This window comes from Hylobates moloch, unplaced genomic scaffold (genome assembly GCF_009828535.3).
Source record: "Hylobates moloch isolate HMO894 unplaced genomic scaffold, HMol_V3 SCAFFOLD_5, whole genome shotgun sequence".
NCBI classification, from domain to species: domain Eukaryota; kingdom Metazoa; phylum Chordata; class Mammalia; order Primates; family Hylobatidae; genus Hylobates; species Hylobates moloch.
In genome coordinates this window covers 134,298,831-134,318,269 of record NW_026652280.1, presented here as the reverse complement: position 1 = coordinate 134,318,269, position 19,439 = coordinate 134,298,831, and the positions used below count along the sequence as shown (strand labels likewise).

Genomic DNA, 19,439 nt, shown 5'->3' with positions numbered 1-19,439 from the left:
AGACTCACCAAGCCACAGACTTGTCTTCCGCAAGCATGTTCTTACCTCAGCCACGGAGTGACCAAGCCACATGTACTAAGGGTTGAAATCAAAGATATGTACAGGGTATTAAATACCAAGGGTCAAAATCAGCAACAAGTCAAAATCAGCAATAAGTTCTATGATCCAGTGCTGATATCAGATACTAGCTTCAAGGACAATTTCTTTTCGAAGGCTTATTCCAGATTCATGAGGCTAGCATGAGATGTATGCATTTGCCAGGGACAAATTTATACTTCTGAATTAACCCATGCAGCAAAAGCTATGCATCTGATCACAGTCTATTTAGAAGCATTTGTGGTGAACAGTGGAGGGGCCCAACTTGTCATACTCCTGCTTGCTAGTGCACATCTGCTGGAAGGTGGACAGTGAGGCCAGGATGGAGCCGCCGATCCACACCGATTACTTTCGCTCTTGGGGTGCAATGATCTTGATCTTCATGGTGCTAGGTGCCAGGGCAGTAATTGCTTTCTGCATCCTGTTGGCGATGTCTGGGTGGTGCTGCTGGACAGCACTGTGTTGGCGTACAGGTCTTTGAAGATGTCCACATCACACTTCATGATGCAGTTGAAGGTGGTCTCGTGGGTGCCACAGGATTCCATGCCCAGGAAGGAAGGCTGGAACGGCACCTCCGGACACCAGAACCGCTCATTGCCGATGGTGATGACCTGGCCGTCGGGCAGCTTGTAGCTCTTCTCCAGCTTTTTGTCATCAGCTGTAGCTGTTCTTTGTACCATCTTCTTTCTGTGAGCTGTACCCTTGCCCTCATTCTGGACCTGATGCGGAAGTTTGGCTAACTTTTCTTGATTTGTGCTGTTGGTTAATCTGAATCAGAGAAGGTCCTCCAACTCCAGTGTGCAGCAAGAACAAGATGGCTGCCCAGGAAAATTTCTTAAATAAGAAACAAAACCTACTAACCATAAATGAAAAGATTGATAAATTTAACTACATTGGAAATAATAATTTGTGTGTATCAAGAATTACCCTAAAGAAGGTGGGGGGGCGGTGGCACAGAAGACAAGTCACAAACAGGTAGAAAATACATAGCCAACAAAGGACTGATATCTATAATATATAAAGAAATCCTACAAATGTATAAGAAAAAGAAAAAACTAATAGGAAAATGGGCAAAAGACATAAGTGGAAACATGACTTTAGGGTTTTCAGTCTCAATGAAATTAGAAAAGTAGCAAATTTAGAGCACAGTGAGATTCCATTTCATGCTACTAAGTTTATGGCAATTTTCTTTCTTCCCACCTCATACGTATATTATAAACTTTAGCACGCTAAATTAAATGCAATTTTATTTTACTGTATACCTGGTTGCCACTGTATGGGGCATTGTTGTTGTTCTGCAGAATACTCTTCCTTCTCTTAGTGCAGTGGTTCTTAAAGTGTGGTCCCCAGACCAGCATCATCAGCATCACCTGTGTACCTCTTAGAACTGCAGATATTGGCCAGGTGCAGTGGCTCATGCCTGTAATCCTAACACTTTAGGAGGTTGAGGTGGGAGGGTGGCTTGAAGCCAGGAGTTCAAGACTGGCTTGGCCAACATAGGGAGACCCCCCCCCACCCCCATCTCCACAACAAGTTAAAAAAAAAAAAAAATTGGCCAGCGTGATGGCTCATGCCTGTAATCCCAGCACTTTGGGAGGCCGAGGCGGGTGGATCACAAGGTCAGGAGATTGAGACCATCCTGGCTAACACAGTGAAACCCCGTCTCCACTAAAAATACAAAAAAAGATTAGCTAGGTGTGGTGGAGGGCGCCTGTGGTTCCAGCTACTCGGGAGGCTGAGGCAGGAGAATGGCATGAACCTGGGAGGCAGAGCTTGCAGTGAGCCGAGGTTGCGCCACTGCACTCCAGCCTGGGCGACAGAGCAAGATTCCATCTCAAAAAAAAAAAAAAAAAAAAAAATAGCCGGGCATGGTGGTGTGTACCTGTAGTCCTAGCTACTTGGGAAGCTGAGGCAGGAGGATTGCTTGAGCCTAGGAGTTTGAGGCTAGGATCGCACCCCTGTACTCCAGCCTGTGGGTGAAAGAGTGAGACCCTCTTTAAAAAAAAAAAAAGCAAATATTCAGGTCTCACCTCACATATTCCCTATGTGAGATATAGTATTTCCCTCCATAGTAGAAGGCAGGTTTGCTTACAAAAGATTCAGGTTTCCTAAGCTCTGGGTTTCTTTCCTATAATGCAACCCACAGTGTGTGTGCAGATGTCACCTGGCCTTTGTCCCATCACCCTGTAGGAATTGGGCTTGAGGAACTAGTATAAGAAAATAATGATACTGTGGCTATACTGCTATTGCTCTGAGTGAAAAACTGTCCTTTGTCTCTGAGTCTGTCTTTTATCTGTATAAGTGAAACTCTGGCAGGCTAACTTTTTAGCTTGCAGGTAGGATAAAAACCTCAGACCTTGCATGTTCTTGATGCAAGTCCTCTTTCTTTAAAGTTAGTGTGCTGAAGTGGGAATGATTGCTTTTGATACTTGTTAATGGGAAGCATAATATTGAATAGGCTAAATGTATAACAAGACAGATACTTTTTCTGTTGTCAAATTTTGATGTTCAAATATTCTTTAAAATGTCTCCAATACCCTAGTTTTATTTCCATCTTTAATTTACTTATTCATCAGATATTTCTTTGTATTCTTTGTGTTCTTAATTTTCTCAGATTGTTCGTTAGAAGCTAGGTTGATCACAGACAGATGGCTGAAAGTGGAAAAGAAAAAATAAAATGGACAACCACCATTATTATTAGCTCATCTCTTAAGGTAAAGGGGCATGTGGCCCACTGATCTTTAACTTAAAAAAATTAAAAGCAGCTTTCATATAGAACAATATTTTTAAAGATTCTTAGCTTGATTATCCACAATTAGTTGTGGGGAGCAGGAAGTGCATAAGCTAAATGTATTTTAAAGATAAATTAATAGACTTTTTGCATTCATTTTCAATATCCGACTTCCTTAATTCTTTGAAGGTTGGAGATTTTCTAAAGTTCTTTTTTTTTTCCTTCTGTAAGCACTCTAATGGAGATGTTAAGGAATTCCAGAAACAGTAAAGATATGCAAATATATATTAGTTAAGGCTTTCTGAGAGCTAAAGAACCAGAAACTGATATCCTAGCCTTGGCAGCACTGGAATGAGACTGTCTCCTTACGGTTTGGAGAGGGAGAGATGGAAAGTTGAATGCCTGAGAGTAGGTGGTCAGCTCACAACCGTTTTAAACTCCTCAGCTCACAAGACTTTTCCATTGCCCTGATACTTATCTTATGGACACCAGCTGATGTCTGGAATGAAGGGGCAAGAAATGATTGTTCCATAGTAAGGTGTGGTTTTATGGTTTTTGCTGTACTTTGTTTTATACTTTGTTGTGAGTCCATTTTCATAAATTATGTTTTTATAAACATTTACCCATTTTATAGAGGCTTCTAAATGTATTAAGTTGAACTTTATGACATTTACATTTCTGTGGTGAAAAGTTTCATATTGTCATTCTTTAAATTTTCTAATAAACTGTTAAGTGCCCCTTTTCATTCCTGTTTTTATTTACATTTTCTTTCTTATGAGTGATAGACATACTAGTTTTTGTTCTTTGTTTTTTTAAGATGGAGTTTTGCTCTGTCGCCCAGGCTGGAGTGCAGTGGCACAATCTTGGCTCATTGCAACCTCTGCCTCTCGAGCTTAAGTGATTCTCCTGCCTCAGCCTCTCAAGTAGCTGGGATTACAGGTGCCCGCCACCACGCCGGCTAATTTTTGTATTTTTAGTAGGGACGGGGTTTCACCATGTTGGCCAAGCTGGTCTCGAACTCTGATCCCTGCCCCCACCCCCACAACTTTGGGAACGGCTTCCCAAAGTGCTGGGATTACAGGCTTGAGCCACCGCACCTGGCTGACATAATACTAGTTTTAAAGATTATTAATAGATGTTACATATGCAGGAAGGAGTATTGTATGGATTTTATTTGGGATGCTGATATAAACAAAGTTAAACAAGTGTTTTTTTTGTTTTGGTTTGGTTTTCTTTTTACTACACTATTATTCAGAGGCTTTAATATGCTCTCAAATGCATTGTAAAACCCCAAAAAGATGAAATAATATTCAGCATTTCTGAATCTTATTTCAATCAGGAGCATCTTTTAATATCTCATAGGACTAATATTCTATGAAACGTATTTTGAAAAATCTATACTGAGCTTCCTGGTCATTTTGATGAATCAGCTCTTGAACTTACTGTTTTCTCAATTCAGTACTTTCTAATTTTACCTTCTTTTTTTTTTTTTTTTTAGCATTCCATTATTTTATTCTTTTAGTTGGCTCCTCCTGATAATAGGATATTATTGAAATTCATTAGCATGATATATATGGGTGCTTATGATCTGCCAGCAATTATTCCTAACATTGTACCCAGATTAGCTGACTTGTGTATACCTTACACACTCACCATATAAGAACCATACCTTTAGGTCTGAATGCCTTTACCTATGTTATTCTTTCTGTCCATACTCTTCTCATATTTGTCTTCTTCCTTCACTTGTCTGCTTAATACACTGCTTTTTATTTTAAAGATTTCTCAGATTTTTTGTATATTTTTTGTTTATTTTTTAATTAGACAGGGTCTCACTATGTTACCCAGGCCAGTCTTGAACTCCTAATCTCAAGCAATCCATTGCCTTGGACTCCCAAAGTGCTAGGATTACAGGCATGAGCCACTGTGCCTGGCCCTGTTTGAATCAAATTTTAGGGAGCTTTCTTAACTCATGTTTTTTACATTTTTAAACATATCTTCTAGTTCTTTGCCAAAATTCTCAAGCTAGGTTTTATCTTCTTGATCATAGTAAACAGGCTGTTTTAAGGTGTGTATTTGATAGCTTCACTACATGGATCCCTTGTGGGCCTGTTTCTGTTCTCTATTGTTTCTGATAGTTTTCTTTAATGGAATTGTGTCTCTTTGTATGTCTGATTATTTTTTATTGTATGTTGGAATTTGTATTTGAAAAATTGTAGAAATAATTTGAAGCCTAGAATAGTGCTATCTTCGCCTTGAGAGGTTTTAATTCTGTAAGAAAATTAAATTCCTGATGCCCTAAGTAGGGTTGCCAGATAAAATACAGGACACTCAAGTTTGAATTTCCAGCCAGGTGCGGTGGCTCACGCCTATAATCCCAGCACTTTGGGAGGCCAAGGTGGGTGGATCACTTGAGGTCAGGAGTTTTGAGACCAGCCTGGCCAACATGGTGAAACCCTGTCTCTACTAAAAATACAAAAATTAGCCGGGCATGGTGGTGCATGCCTGTAATTCTAGCTACTTAGGAGGCTGAGGCAGGAGAATTGTTTGAATCTGGGAGGCGGAGGTTGCAGCGGTCCAAGATCATGCCATTGCACTCCAGTCTGGGTGACAGAGTGAGACCTTGTCTCAAAAAAAAAAAAAAAAGTTTGAGTTTCAGATAAACAGTGAATTTACTGTAATTATGTCCCAAATATTGCATAGGACATACTTATATTGAAAATTGCGTTGTTACTCATTCACATTTAACTGAGTGTTGTGTATTTTTATTCACTAAATCTGACAACCCAACTCCTAAGGCATCTCTTTTATATGATGAATTAAGTTGTATCGTATACATCTAGAGTGTTGAATTAAATTGTCTCCTGTACATCTGGCTATGAGAGAATTGAGAAAATAGTCACTCAGATCATTTTCTTTGTTCCATAATACAGATGAGGAGACCTGATTGGGAAAGGTTGCTTTAGAGAGTGCTTCTGCAAGGTGCTTGGAAGCACTAGTAATTCAGTTATCACCTTAATACAATTTCAGAGATTGAAATGGTTTGAAGCTGGGCTATAGTCCCTGTGAGAGCTGTTCTATTTTCGTCAGAAGATCTGTTCAGCCTCTCTTCTGCCTCTTTCTGAGCTGGCAGATGCCTTCAGGGAAAAAAGTGACCTAAATTCTTGCTCATATATTTGAATTTCTGTATAGATCTTGGCCTTATAATTTTTTACTATCCTGTTAGCTCTCTGGTGTATTCAAGCAGATTTTAAAAGATTGTCCAGCTTTTCTAGTTGCCTTCATCAGGCAGGTTGGCTTAAATTACTTAATCTGACATTGCTGGAAGCATTATATAATTTTAAAACAGCAGAAGAAAAGAGCCATAGTTAAACTGTACGTCAGGATCTATCTGAGTGACACAAAACACTCTTTAGAAAAGAAAGGAAGCATGTATTTTATACGTAATTTCAGCCTGTGTGCTTAACATATACATGTTCTGAGGCAAAATAGAAAATAAAATTAATCTACCTAAGAGATTTTTATCTATCTGGAAACTAACAAGTTTGAGTTTTATTTATTATTTTTATTTATTTTTTAATTTTTAGTAGAAACAAGGTCTCGCTACATTGCCCAGGCTGGTCTCAAACTCCTGGGCTCAAGTGATTCATCTCAGCCTCCCAAAGTGCTAGGATTACAGGTGTGAGCCATTGTGCCTGGCCAAGTTTAAGTTTTAACCTATCAGGAAAAACTATTAACCACCTAGATTTTAGTATTGTGGGTAATATGATTTAATTGCCTGGGTGGAATAGGAAATGAGGTGATATTTGAAATAGTTAGTATTAAAACCAAGAGTCCTATAGCTGTTTTCTTACATGTTTTATGACTCACCTAAGGCGTAAAACATTTTAAAAGTATACTAAAGTAACTGTAATGTAAACTGATGAATTGTAAAATTGGTCATCTTCTGTGATGGTATTATATACGTCTGGCACTATGTGGTTCTGTCAACTATTTAAGAAATATACAACCACCTGTTTTCCATAGTTATACATTAATGCATGTCAGAATCCATCTTCAAGTTGTTTATTATTATTATTATTATTATTATTATTTGAGATAGAGTCTCACTCTGTCACCCAGGCTGGAGTGCAGTGGTGCAATCACGGCTCACCACAGCCTTAACCTCCCAAGCTCAAGTGATTCTCTCACCTCAGCCTGTGAGTAGCTGGGACTACAGGCATGTGCCACCATGCCCAGCTAATTTTTGTATTTTTTGTAGAGAAGCAGTTTTGCCATGTTGCCCCGGCTAGTCTTGAACTTCTGGACTCAAATGATCCACCAGCCTTGGCCTCCAAGGTCTCCGTGGCCAGCATGCCCAGCCTCCAAGTTGTTTGTTTTTTTGAGGTGGAGTCTTGCTCTGTCACTTGGGCTGGAGTGCAGTGGCACAATCTCGGCTCACTGCAACCTCCACCTCTGAGTTGAAGTGATTCTCCTGCCTCAGCCTCCCAAGTAGCTGGGACTACAGGCATGTGTCACCACATCCAGCAAATTTTGGGCTTTTACCATGTTGGTCAGGCTGGTCTCAAATTCCTGACCTCAAATGATCTGCCCACCTTGGCCTCCCAAAGTGCTGGGATTTCAGGCGTGAGCCACCACCCAAGTTGTTTTTCAAAACGAAGTTTGCAGCTGGGTGTGGTGGCATACATCTATAGTCCCAGCTACTTTGGGAGGATTGCATGAGCTCAGGAGTCTGAAGTCAGCGTGGGCAACAAAGTGAGACTTCATCTGTCTCTAAAAAAGAAAAAGAAATTTGCATTTGTTCTGGTTTATACAGTTTTTTAATGCTGTCTTTAAGTTCTATTCCTAAGTAACGTAACTGTAGTACGTAACTGACTCCCAAACTTGAAATAAATGTTTTAGTAGAACTAAATGTTTTTGCTTTTTTTAAAGTTTTTTTCTCCATAGAAAGCATATTTGTCTTTTGATGATCATATCTTTAAGTGGTAGTTATAAAACAACCTATTAAACTTTTAATTTTTTCTTTAGCTTTAATAAAATTGTAAGCATGCCTTAAATTTGTATTTCTGATATTTTTTAAAAAAGGGTTATGAAGTTGCAACTGCCCTAGAAAATCGAAGCCACAAAGTTCGATATTCAGATTCAGTGGAAAATGGATCAATTATATTTTCTCTTTCTGGTACGGTAGATCTGCTCACTGCCTTAAGTTTCTTATGAAATATGTTGGTATAAATTCTAATGACTTCATAGTTCAGTAACCATGTAATAAGGTGTTATCTTTTGGGAAGGGTAAATGTGTAAAACTTTGTTACTACTACAAACACAGTGCATATAGTCAATTCCAAAATATATTCCTTTTTAGATTACAATTGTTAAAATAAAGCTGAACTAGTGGAGTCTGGTAGAAGATGAGAAAAAACTACTTGCTTTGGAACTGAGATGAAAAGAGAAAAAGCCACTTTCCCAACAATCTATACTTAAAGTCTGACTTGTGTTAACAGAGGACACAACATTTGTCAAAACTCATATATAAAAAAAAACATAGAATGTTTTCCATTAATTTGTATAAGAGTTTGCTGGATATAATATAAATATTAACTAAAAGAATCATGGGGACAAATAAATCTTCATGAAATGACAACTGGTACAACTGTTAGTCATGGACAAAAGTCCAGTAAGGAATTAGATTAGGATAAGAGAAGGCTGGGGAGATGGGGAGGGGGAAGGTCCACCTGTGCTTGAGAAATGACAGAAGTGATTTTTAAAAAGGTAGAGGTAAAGGATTTTATCTGGAGGGTTGCAAATAGACTCTAGCAGTTTTGGAAGACAAGCACTTCCTTTTTTTTTTTTTTTTTTTTTTTTTTTTTTTTTATTTAAGTTTTAGGGTACCTGTGCACAATGTGCAGGTTTGTTACATATGTATCCATGTGCCATGTTGGTGTGCTGCACCCATTAACTCGTCATTTAGCATTAGGTGTATCTCCTAATGCTATCCCTCCCCCCTCCCCCCACCCCACAACAGTCCCCGGAGTGTGATGTTCCCCTTCCTGTGTCCATGAGTTCTCATTGTTCAATTCACACCTATGAGTGAGAACATGCAATGTTTGGTTTTTTATCCTTGTGATAGTTTACTGAGAATGATGATTTCCAGTTTCATCCATGTCCCTACAAAGGACATGAACTCATCATTTTTTATGGCTGCATAGTATTCCATGGTGTATATGTGCCACATTTTCTTAATCCAGTCTATCGTTGTTGGACATTTGGGTTGGTTCCAAGTCTTTGCTATTGTGAATAGTGCTGCAATAAACATATGTGTGCATGTGTCTTTATAGCAGCATGATTTATAGTCCTTTGGGTATATACCCAGTAATGGGATGGCTGGGTCAAATGGTATTTCTAGTTCTAGATCCCTGAGGAATCGCCACACTGACTTCCACAATGGTTGAACTAGTTTACAGTCCCACCAACAGTGTAAAAGTGTTCCTATTTCTCCACATCCTCTCCAGCACCTGTTGTTTCCTGACTTTTTAATGATGGCCATTCTAACTGGTGTGAGATGGTATCTCATTGTGGTTTTGATTTGCATTTCTCTGATGGCCAGTGATGATGAGCATTTTTTCATGTGTTTTTTGGCTGCATAAATGTCTTCTTTTGAGAAGTGTCTGTTCATGTCCTTCGCCCACTTTTTGATGGGGTTGTTTGTTTTTTTCTTGTAAATTTGTTTGAGTTCATTGTAGATTCTGGATATTAGCCCTTTGTCAGATGAGTAGGTTGCAAAAACTTTCTCCCATTGTGTAGGTTGCCTGTTCACTCTGATGGTAGTTTCTTTTGCTGTGCAGAAGCTCTTTAGTTTAATTAGATCCCATTTGTCAATTTTGGCTTTTGTTGCCATTGCTTTTGGTGTTTTAGACATGAAGTCCTTGCCCACGCCTATGTCCTGAATGGTAATGCCTACGTTTTCTTCTAGGGTTTTTATGGTTTTAGGTCTAACATGTCAGTCTTTAATCCATCTTGAATTAATTTTTGTATAAGGTGTAAGGAAGGGATCCAGTTGCAGCTTTCTACATATGGCTAGCCAGTTTTCCCAGCACCATTTATTAAATAGGGAATCCTTTCCCCATTGCTTTTGTCAGGTTTGTCAAAGATCAGATAGTTGTAGATATGCAGCATTATTTCTGAGGGCTCTGTTCTGTTCCATTGATCTATATCTCTGTTTTGGTACCAGTACCATGCTGTTTTGGTTACTGTAGCCTTGTAGTATAGTTTGAAGTCAGGTAGTGTGATGCCTCCAGCTTTGTTCTTTTGGGTTAGGATTGACTTGGCGATGCGGGCTCTTTTTTGGTTCCATATGAACTTCAGAGTAGTTTTTTCCAATTCTGTGAAGAAAGTCATTGGTAGCTTGATGGGGATGGCATTGAATCTATAAATTACCTTGGGCAGTATGGCCATTTTCACGATATTGATTCTTCCAACCCATGAGCATGGAATGTTCTTCCATTTGTTTGTATCCTCTTTTATTTCATTGAGCAGTGGTTTGTAGTTCTCCTTGAAGAGGTCCAAAGAGAATAAAATACCTAGGAATCCAATTTACAAGGGTCGTGGAAGACAAGCACTTTCAAAAAAAAAAAAAAAAACTAGAATAGATCTCCAGGCTGAAAGTGGTATAGCCTCAAACTCATTCTTCTGGTTAAATACAGAACGCTCCAGGGAGAAATAAAATATTTGGTGAATATTTGCCTTGGCTACTTTATATACGTGATCTAATTTAATCCTTCTGCCAAATCTCACAAAAAATTTATTCCCATGTTTCAGAAGAGGAAACTTATGTTCAGAGAGGTTATTTATATAAGTTGCTCAAGTTTACTCAATTAGTATGTAATCACAATCACTTTCCTCAGACTGTCTCCCACATCGTTTGAAGAGCTATAATCAAGTTTCCCTTTAGGACCATTCTTAATGGGCCTGACACTGTTTCAGAGATTGCAGATATCTGCTCACTGACCATATTAATTCATATAATTCTTTTTTTAATTTTTTGAGATGGAGTCTCGCTTTGTTGTGCAGGCTGGAGTGCAGTGGTGCGATCTCGGCTCACTGCAAGCTCCGCCTACTTGGTTCATGCCATTCTCCTGCCTCAGCCTCCTGAGTAGCTGTGATTACAGGCACATGCCACCACACCCGGCTAATTTTTGTATTTTTAGTAGAGACAGGGTTTCACCATGTTGGTCAGGCTGGTCTTGAACTCCTGACCTTGTGATCCGCCCACCTCAGCCTCCCAAAGTGCTGGGATTACAGGCGTGAGCCACTGCACCCAGCCGAAGGCTTGCTTAAGACTTTCTTTAGCTGATTTCCAGCTTTTAAAAATAATTATAGAAGCCTCTTGGTTGCTGAACACATGGAGGTGTCTGGAGGGTGGCAGGCCCAGAGAAGGCATTGAAGCTCCATGTCCCTTCCCACATACCTAGCCCTACACATATCTTCATCTGTATCCTTTGTAGTGTCCTTTATAATAAACTAGTACATATTTTAAAAGTATAACGTGAAAAATTAACTTTTTAAATGTAATTCATCTTTTTAATGAAAAACTACCCAGTATCTTCATGTGGACAATGTCTTCATCTAGGAAAAAAAAAGTAGTTACTGATCCAAAAAAGTTTTTCTCTTATTTAGCACAAGTCATTCTTTTATACAGAGCACTTCAAAGAACTACCTAAATCATTTTGTTGTGTAGGAATTCCATTATAGTAATTTCTATTCCTTATGTTTAGGGCTTGGACACATATGGTATACTTACAGCTATTTTGGTTGATTTTGAGTTTATAACAAAATTTCCTCTCTATGACAAACTGACATTTTATATTGAATTCACCTTTCCTAGGAGTTGCATTTTTATTAATGGATACTAAGGAATGTCTTCTGTCAACTGAAGAAATATTTCTAGCCAAAATTGAGAAATTTATTAACATTCACCAAAATAGTTTTTTGGTTTTGTCTGCTGCCCTCCATGGGCCTGAAGAATGGAAACTGATGTTCAGGATTCAGCAGAGGTATGGAAGAATAGCATTATAGACTTATTTCTCTTTTATTGTATTTATTTCAGTTCTTAATTCTTTTAGGTGAGTTTTGTTTTGCTAGATGATGAACACTGTGATGTTAACCTATCAAATTTAATGAAACAGGGCCAAATAGCTATTCTATGAATCGAGGTGACAGGGTTCATGATGTTTCAAGGGCTTCTCCAAGACCAAGCCAAAAGTGAACACTTTTTTAGTCAGTGATGTTCTGGCTATAAAGCCATCTCAAATCCTCTGTGGAGTAAGGCAGGGCATGAATGCATAGACAAATAACAAACAATAGACATTTGTCTCTTCTTTCCACTTAAGAGAACAGATGTCAGCAAGTTATATGATCTGTATAACATGAATTGTTTTTCAGATTCCTGGGTTGTAACTTACGAATACTTCCAGTACATAACACAGTAAATGCTATTAATCTTATGTGCACTATAGCAAAGGTGAGTCACCTGGGGAATATGACACATACACACATATATTTTAAGGTTTTTAACTTCCAGTTGTCACCCTTTTGAGCGAGACTGGCAAATATCTTGCTTCTGTTCCCCTGAGGGAGTTGCTGTTTCAGGATGCAACTTTTTCCCAAGCCTAAGTCTCTCAAGTCTTCTCAATTTACTTCCAGTAGCCACTACCATTTAAGACTCACTTGGGGCCAAAAGAGCATTTGGCTGGCCCTATTGGTTACTTATATCTTCATTCAAATTCTAAAGTTATAAGGGTTGGTCAGATTGAAGTCAAACTGTCAGAGTGCAAACATATTATCTTATGGAATGTCATCTACCAATTGTCCACTTTCTTTTCTTGCTTTTTGTCCTCTGCAAAGTGTGCCCAGATAACTCCAACCCCCTACGCAGACTTAGGTCTTCCTTGCTTTTATACTTGGAGCATATCCCCATTAAAGCAATTTTTATAGTATTCTACTTTTTGGCTTGCATGTTTAAAATTTCTTGAATAGAAACTAAGTATTTTCCTGTTGACTATTCTAGTAACTCATACATAGTATTTAGCACAAAGATGATCAAGAGATTTGCTGAAAGAAAGGTATTTTTAAATGTGACCTTGTGAAAATACCTTATTTCTGTAAATAATGCTGCATCTTTATATCTTCTTCCAGACTACCTCCAAACCATACATAGAAAGCATTTGCTACAGAATGATAACAGCTAAAGCTTACATCATTGAGCAAAGTCCTGTTTGGAAAACACTTCAGAAGATAAAACTGAATAGTGATTCAGTTAACCCAAATTAGAGTACCAACTTAATGTTCTTCTCAAAAAATGTGAAAATAATTAGACCTGTTGAATTATAATATTCAAATATCTATTATTTAAAGACATTTATATTAATTTGAAATAATATGTATACAATTAAAAGTGATTTTATTTTAGGAGTTTCGCTGCGAGATTTAACGCTGTTTAGCAAAGGATTGGTACATATATCATAAAACTCAGGTGTGGCTTCTTAGATGGACAAATCTTTAGTAGGAAATAAAAATCAGAATTTTCTAATCAGTTTCTTAAAGTCATGTATACTTTTTAGTTTTTTTCTATAAAGGTAGCAAGTATTTCTAAAATTAATCTTTGCAGATGTTTTCCTATTATAACTTCTGCTGGAGAGGTGGTGATGGGACTCTGCTCCCAAAGACTCCACCTGAGCCAGGAAAAGAGAAGCTAAGAAAAGTCAACTGGCTTCTTTACACTGGTGTGATAGCCAACTTGACACTAGGAGTTCTGAAATGTTACATCGCATCTAACTGCAGCAGAAAGTGTATCAGTATTTTTATAAGCTCACTAAAACTGTAGGAATGAATATAGACAATTCAACTACATTTTATGAAGTTATAAAATTATTAGTTTGTATTGGATTTTCAAAAGTAGTATTTAGGACATATGTGGGCATTATTTACCATTAGATAACTTTAAAACCAAAAAAACCTGTTCTATAGTGTATCATTATAGAAATTGATAAGTGAGAAAAGCTACATTTATTTTTAAGCAGTAAATTTTTACAGAAAAATTTTTATAAAGGTATTAAATAAATCATAATGGAAAGTACTATATTTTATTAGTTTTTATTTAGGAAGTGGAACTTTCACTTTATCCCAATATTTTCTTCAGAGGTAGACTTTGTTTTTATTTCAATGAGTTCTTCCACTCGAGCTAGAACACTTTCAATCAAATCAAATGTGAAAAGAGCTGAATGTAAGACCTGCAATACCAAGAAAAAGTAATGTTATTAATGCTGCCTTTAAAGCAAAACAAAGCAAAACATAGAAAAGATTTCAGCTGGAGGTAGCTTAGGAATATTTAAGACCAGGTACAGTGGTTCACACCTGTAATTCCTGTGCTTTGGGAGGCTGAGGTGAGAGGATTACTAGAGGCCAGGAGTTGGAGACCAGCCTGAGCAACATAAGTGAGACCCTATCTATCTCTACTAAAAATTAGCCAGGCATGGTGGTGTGCACCTGCAGTCCTGGCTCATCGGGAGTCTGAGTGGGAGGATCACTTGAGCCCAGGGAGTTGAAGCTGCAGTGGGCCACAGTCATGCCACTGCACTCTAGCTTGGGCAAGATAGCAAGACCCCGTTTCTAAAGAAGAAAAAGGAAAGAAAAGAAAATTTCAGATCACCTTAAGCTGCATTTCAGGAGGCATATTGGGGATCTCTTCTCCACCTACAGTTATAGAACAAAGATCTTTAGATTTCTGGGCCTCTGTAAGAGAAGAAAAAATATCATGTGTGACACTTAACGCTCAGATTTCAATAACAAATGTATAAGCTACTTTCATTCACTAACTTAAAACTTGTCAGTTATTTGCATAAATTATTAAGTCCACTGTTTAACAGCTCAGGGTATATTTAAGCTATAAGCAAATAGAATGAAATATCAAAATTCTGCAACATGTGCTATTTTCTTTAGATAAATAGCATTATTTTGGCATGTATAGGATTCATGAAACTATTTTCTTCAGTATATAATCAGAATTATAGCCATTATACTAAAAACAAAATTTCTGGTAATGCTTATAAAAGCACCACCACAGATATATGGAAGAGATCACACGATTATTATAGAATTGACTTAAAAAAATTCTGGATCTAAGATTCTTTTCATAATTTGTATGGATTTACTTGAGGGTGAGATGGAGAGTGGACCCAGCAATACCAAAGGAATGGTACCTGAACGGAAACAGCTGTAATACAGATTCTCAATCAGACCTTGAGGCTTTACAATGGTTTAAGTCTTCATTAACCTGATTTTAGGTAAATTAGCTTATAGATCTGCTAAGAATTTTAACTATAAATAAAATGGCTTAGCTGTTATGGTCTCTAAATTAAGATTTTTAAAAAGTTCTTAAATTTGAATGACAGTTCCAAAATTGGACTACTTTTTAGACCTAACTGAAAACAAAATTGCACATTACCAACCTTGGCTATTTTTAATTTCTGCTTCATAATGTGCTTTTGACATATTAAGTCCCATATGAAGTGGCTTTAAGAAATTATTCTCAATATTTCCAAGTTCTGTCCATAATCCAGTCTGTTAAGAATGAAAGAGTTATTTAGTTCAACAATGATTGACTGCCTACTATTAAACGTGTTAAAAGCTCAAAAAACAAACAAAAAAAAAACATGGCCCTTGCTTTTCACAATGGACTTCACTATTTAATAATATATTTATTACTATATCTAGTTATGTGAATACCAATTAAAAGAAAAATGTACTTGGGGCACTACGCTTATCACTGCACCATTTGGATAGCTCCTGGTTTTGAGATCTATTAACTTGTTAAGTTTTAGCTTCCTTCCTTTTCCCTTCCTTTCCCCTCCCTCCCTCCCTCTTTTTCTTTCTTTTCTTCCCTCTGTTGCCCAGGCTGGAGTGTACTCGGCTCGCTGCACACTCCCTGCCTCTGGCTCCCGCGATTCTCCTGCCTCGGCCTGCAGCCTGCCTGGGATTGCCAGCGCGCGCCACCACCCCTCCCTGGTTTTTCTCCTTTGGCTGGAGGCGCGGTTTCGCCATGTTGGCCAGGCTGGTCTCCAGCTCCTGACCTTGAGTGGTCTGCCCGCCTCGGCCTCCCGAGGTGCTGGGACTGCAGACGGGGTCTGGCTCACTGGGTGCTCGGTGTTGCCTGGGCTGCAGTGCGGTGGCGTGGTCTTGGCTTGCTGCAGCCTCCGCCTCCCAGCCGCCTGCCTTGGCCTCCCAGGGTGTTGGGATTGCAGCCTCTGCCCGGCCGCTGCCCCGTCAGGGAGGTGGGGAGCGTCTCTACCTGGCCGCCCATTGTCTGGGATGTGAGGAGCGCCTCTGCCCGGCTGCCCCGTCTGGGATGTGAGGAGCGTCTCTGCGTGGCCGCCCATCGTCTGGGATGTGGGGAGCGCCTCTGCCCGGCCGCCACCCTGTCTGTGAGGTGAGGAGCGCCTCTGCCCGGCCGCCCCGTCGGGGAAGAGGTGAGGAGCGCCTCTGCCCGGCCGCCCCGTCGGGGAAGAGGTGAGGAACGCCCCTGCCTGGCCGCCCCGTCGGGGAAGAAGTGAGGAGCGCCTCTGCCCGGCTGCCCCGTCTGGGAAGAAGTGAGGAGCGCCTCTGCCCGGCCGCCCCGTCTGGGATGTGGGGAGCACCTCTGCCCAGCCGCCCCGTCTGGGAAGAAGTGAAGAGCATCTCTGCCCGGCCGCCCCATCTGGGAAGAAGTCGGGGGCACCTCTGCCCAGCCGCCCCGTCTGGGAAAAAGTGAGGGGCGCCTCTGGCCGCCCCATCTGGGAAGAAGTGAGGAGCGTCTCTGCCCGGCTGCCCCGTCTGGGAAGTGAGAAGTGCCTCTGCCCGGCCGCCCCATCTGGGAAGAAGTGAAGAGCGCCTCTGCCCAGCCGCCTCCCCGTCTAGGAAGTGAGGAGCATCTCTGCCCGGCCGCCCCGTCTGGGAGGTCTACCACGGAGGCCAGACGCAATGTGGGGGCTGGACGTGGTGGCTCACGCCTGTGGTCCCAGCACTCTGGGAGGCCGAGGCGGGTGGATCACTTGAGGCTAGGAGTTCGACGCCAACATGGCGAAACATAGGAAAAATACAACAGACCAACCAACCAACCCAGTGACAACAAAAGAGGTCTACCCTGGAGTCATACTCTAATTTTTTCTATTTTCCTCCCTTTCTGATCCTTTATCCCACTTTCTTTTTCTTCCTCTTCCTTCTCCTCCTTCTTTGTCAAATGGAGGATTGAGTTATTATCACTGATCCATACAAAGTCCCTCTCTCATTTATTTTCTTTAATTCCCACCCCCCATTTCTATACCCCATCTTCCCATGTGCAACCTTCCTAATATGTTTGATATGCATCTTTTTGTTTGTATGTATTTTTAGAAAATGTTTATTGTTTTGTGTGCAAAAAAAAAAATAAGAGTAAAATATCAGATGATTTTATATAGCTCATGAACTATAGGTGGAGGAAACTGAACAAGACACCATATGTATATTGAGCTCCACAAGGTTAGTTGACTTAGGACCTGCAACTTATCTACCCAACAGGACTAAGTGCTTTCAGCAAGAAAGCAGACATACAATAGGAAATGGAAAGGGAAAGGAAAGCTGGATGTGGGGTAGTAAATGCTCCTGGGAATTAACTTCAGGTTTCAGAATAATTGTTGGCACTCTTCCCGGCCTTTATACCTGGGTAAAATTATATAGATATAGATAGATCTATCTATATCTCTAGAGATATAGATAGATATCTCTATAGATATAGAGATATCTATAGATATAGAGATATCTCTATAGATATATAGATATCTCTATAGATATAGATATAGATAGATATCTCTATAGATATAGATATTTCTATAGATATAGATACAGATAGATAGATATCTCTATAGATATAGATATCTCTATAGATATAGATAGGTATCTCTATAGATACAGATAGATATCTCTATATATAGATATTTCTATAGATAGATATCTCTATAGATATAGATAGGTATCTCTATAGATATAGATAGATATCTCTATAGATAGATATAGATATAGATAGCTCTATAGATATAGACATAGATAGGTAGATATCTCTATATCTATAGATATAGATAGGTAGATATCTCTATAGATATCTCTATATCTATAGATATAGATAGGTAGATATCTCTATAGATATCTCTTATATATAATAATCTTATAACTATAATATAAATATATCTATATAAAAAAGAGACTCATAGATATCTCTATATCTATAGATACAGATAGATATCTCTATATCTATAGATACAGATAGATAGATATCTCTATATGTATAGATATAGATATCTATCGATATCTCTCTATCGATACAGATAGAGATCTCTCTATCGAGATCTCTATATCGATAGAGATCTCTCTATCGATATCTCTATATCGATAGAGATCTCTCTATCGATATCTCTATATATATATATCGATATCGATAGATAGATATATAATTTTTTTTCCTTTTTTGAGATGGAGTCTTGCTCTGTTGCCTAGGCTGGAGTGCAGTGGCGCCATCGATCTTGGCTCACTGCAAGTTCCGCCTCCCAGGTTCATGCCATTCTCCTGCCTCAGCCTTCCAAGTAGCTGGGACAACAGTGCCCACCACCACACCCGGCTAATTTTTTGTAATTTTAGTAGAGACGGGGTTTCACTGTGTTAGCCAGGATGGTCTCGATCTCCTGACCTCATGATCTGCCCACCTCGGCCTCCCAAAGTGCTGGGATTACAGGCGTGAGCCACTGCGCCCGGCCATAGCTGGGTAAAATATTAAATATTGGCTTTAGGTACTGAATATCTGAAACATTCCTTATGCCTTTTGAATATACTCACAGTTTCTTTTCAAATACTTCACTTACTTGATTGTCATTTTCATTATCTTTGATAACCAAATACCTCAATAAATTTAACGAAGCCATAATCCTGTTAATTAAAAATATATATTACTTACAGTATGGTTTTATATAGTCAACAGCAATCTCAATAAGCTAAAACTTTGGGCATATTTTTATAATAAGGTTTGCCAATAGAAACTATTTCCATTAATATCTTTTTGAGTAGTAATAACGTATCATTCTTGTTTTCCATTTAAGTTCAAATCATACAATTGTGAAAATTATTATCCTTGTTTAAAGAAAGCCTTGTTATCTTTAATATTTGAGAGCATCATCTCTTGCTTTCTGAATTTTAAGATTACTTTTTAAATGCTTTTAACCATTTCTCAATATCCATTCCCATATACTGAAACTGATTATATGTTATACATGAAAAAAAAAAATGACCTGGAAAACAATAAAACAACAAAACCTAAACACATAAATTACATACACAGATTTTTAGTTTTAAGTCCCAAATGCTGTCATTGCAAATTTCTATGGAATGCTGGGTACATAAAAGCTATCAAATCATAGGGTTGGTCATTCATCTAGAAAGAGGAGCTTTTTATTTTGTTTCTACACATTATCAAATCACTTAAATATGAAAAATATGTAACTTAATGTATTAGCCATAGATCATGAAATCACAGGAAAAGACATTGTATTACTTTAGGTCC

The 19,439-nt window shown here is 38.8% G+C and overlaps 2 protein-coding genes and 1 pseudogene across 4 annotated transcripts in view; 1 reads left to right on the top strand and 2 right to left on the bottom strand.

The window, feature by feature from the left end:
• Positions 1-324: 324 nt before the first annotated feature.
• On the bottom strand, positions 325-776 carry LOC116467966 (actin, alpha skeletal muscle-like; annotated as a pseudogene).
• Positions 696-13,862, top strand: CUNH1orf146 (chromosome unknown C1orf146 homolog). The gene is made up of 6 exons (XM_032155362.2): positions 696-785; positions 2,711-2,810; positions 7,910-8,003; positions 11,706-11,874; positions 12,263-12,341; positions 13,016-13,862. The coding sequence occupies exons 2-6, from the start codon at positions 2,745-2,747 to the stop codon at positions 13,148-13,150; spliced, it is 543 nt and encodes a 180-aa protein (XP_032011253.1). The 5' UTR covers positions 696-785; positions 2,711-2,744; the 3' UTR covers positions 13,151-13,862.
• Positions 13,863-13,948: 86 nt separating this feature from the next.
• Positions 13,949-19,439, bottom strand: part of GLMN (glomulin, FKBP associated protein) — a 41,482-nt gene continuing 35,991 nt past the window's right edge. For all 3 annotated transcript variants that reach the window (XM_032155360.2, XM_032155361.2, XM_058439579.1), the window contains 4 exons: positions 18,745-18,808; positions 15,328-15,439; positions 14,529-14,611; positions 13,949-14,109 (listed from right to left, as the gene is read on the bottom strand). In XM_032155360.2, coding sequence (XP_032011251.1) covers positions 13,993-14,109; positions 14,529-14,611; positions 15,328-15,439; positions 18,745-18,808 — 376 coding nt within the window. In that variant the 3' untranslated portion in view covers positions 13,949-13,992. The remainder of the gene's footprint in view (positions 14,110-14,528; positions 14,612-15,327; positions 15,440-18,744; positions 18,809-19,439) is intronic.

Excerpts from the sequence above, each read along its gene's own strand:
- CUNH1orf146 (XM_032155362.2), top strand. The coding sequence starts at position 2,745 with ATGGCTGAAAGTGGAAAAGAAAAAATAAAATGGACAACCACCATTATT. Across the intron at positions 2,811-7,909 it reads TTATTAGCTCATCTCTTAAG|GGTTATGAAGTTGCAACTGC; the intron begins GTAAAGGGGCAT and ends TTTTTAAAAAAG. Across the intron at positions 8,004-11,705 it reads AATTATATTTTCTCTTTCTG|GAGTTGCATTTTTATTAATG; the intron begins GTACGGTAGATC and ends CACCTTTCCTAG.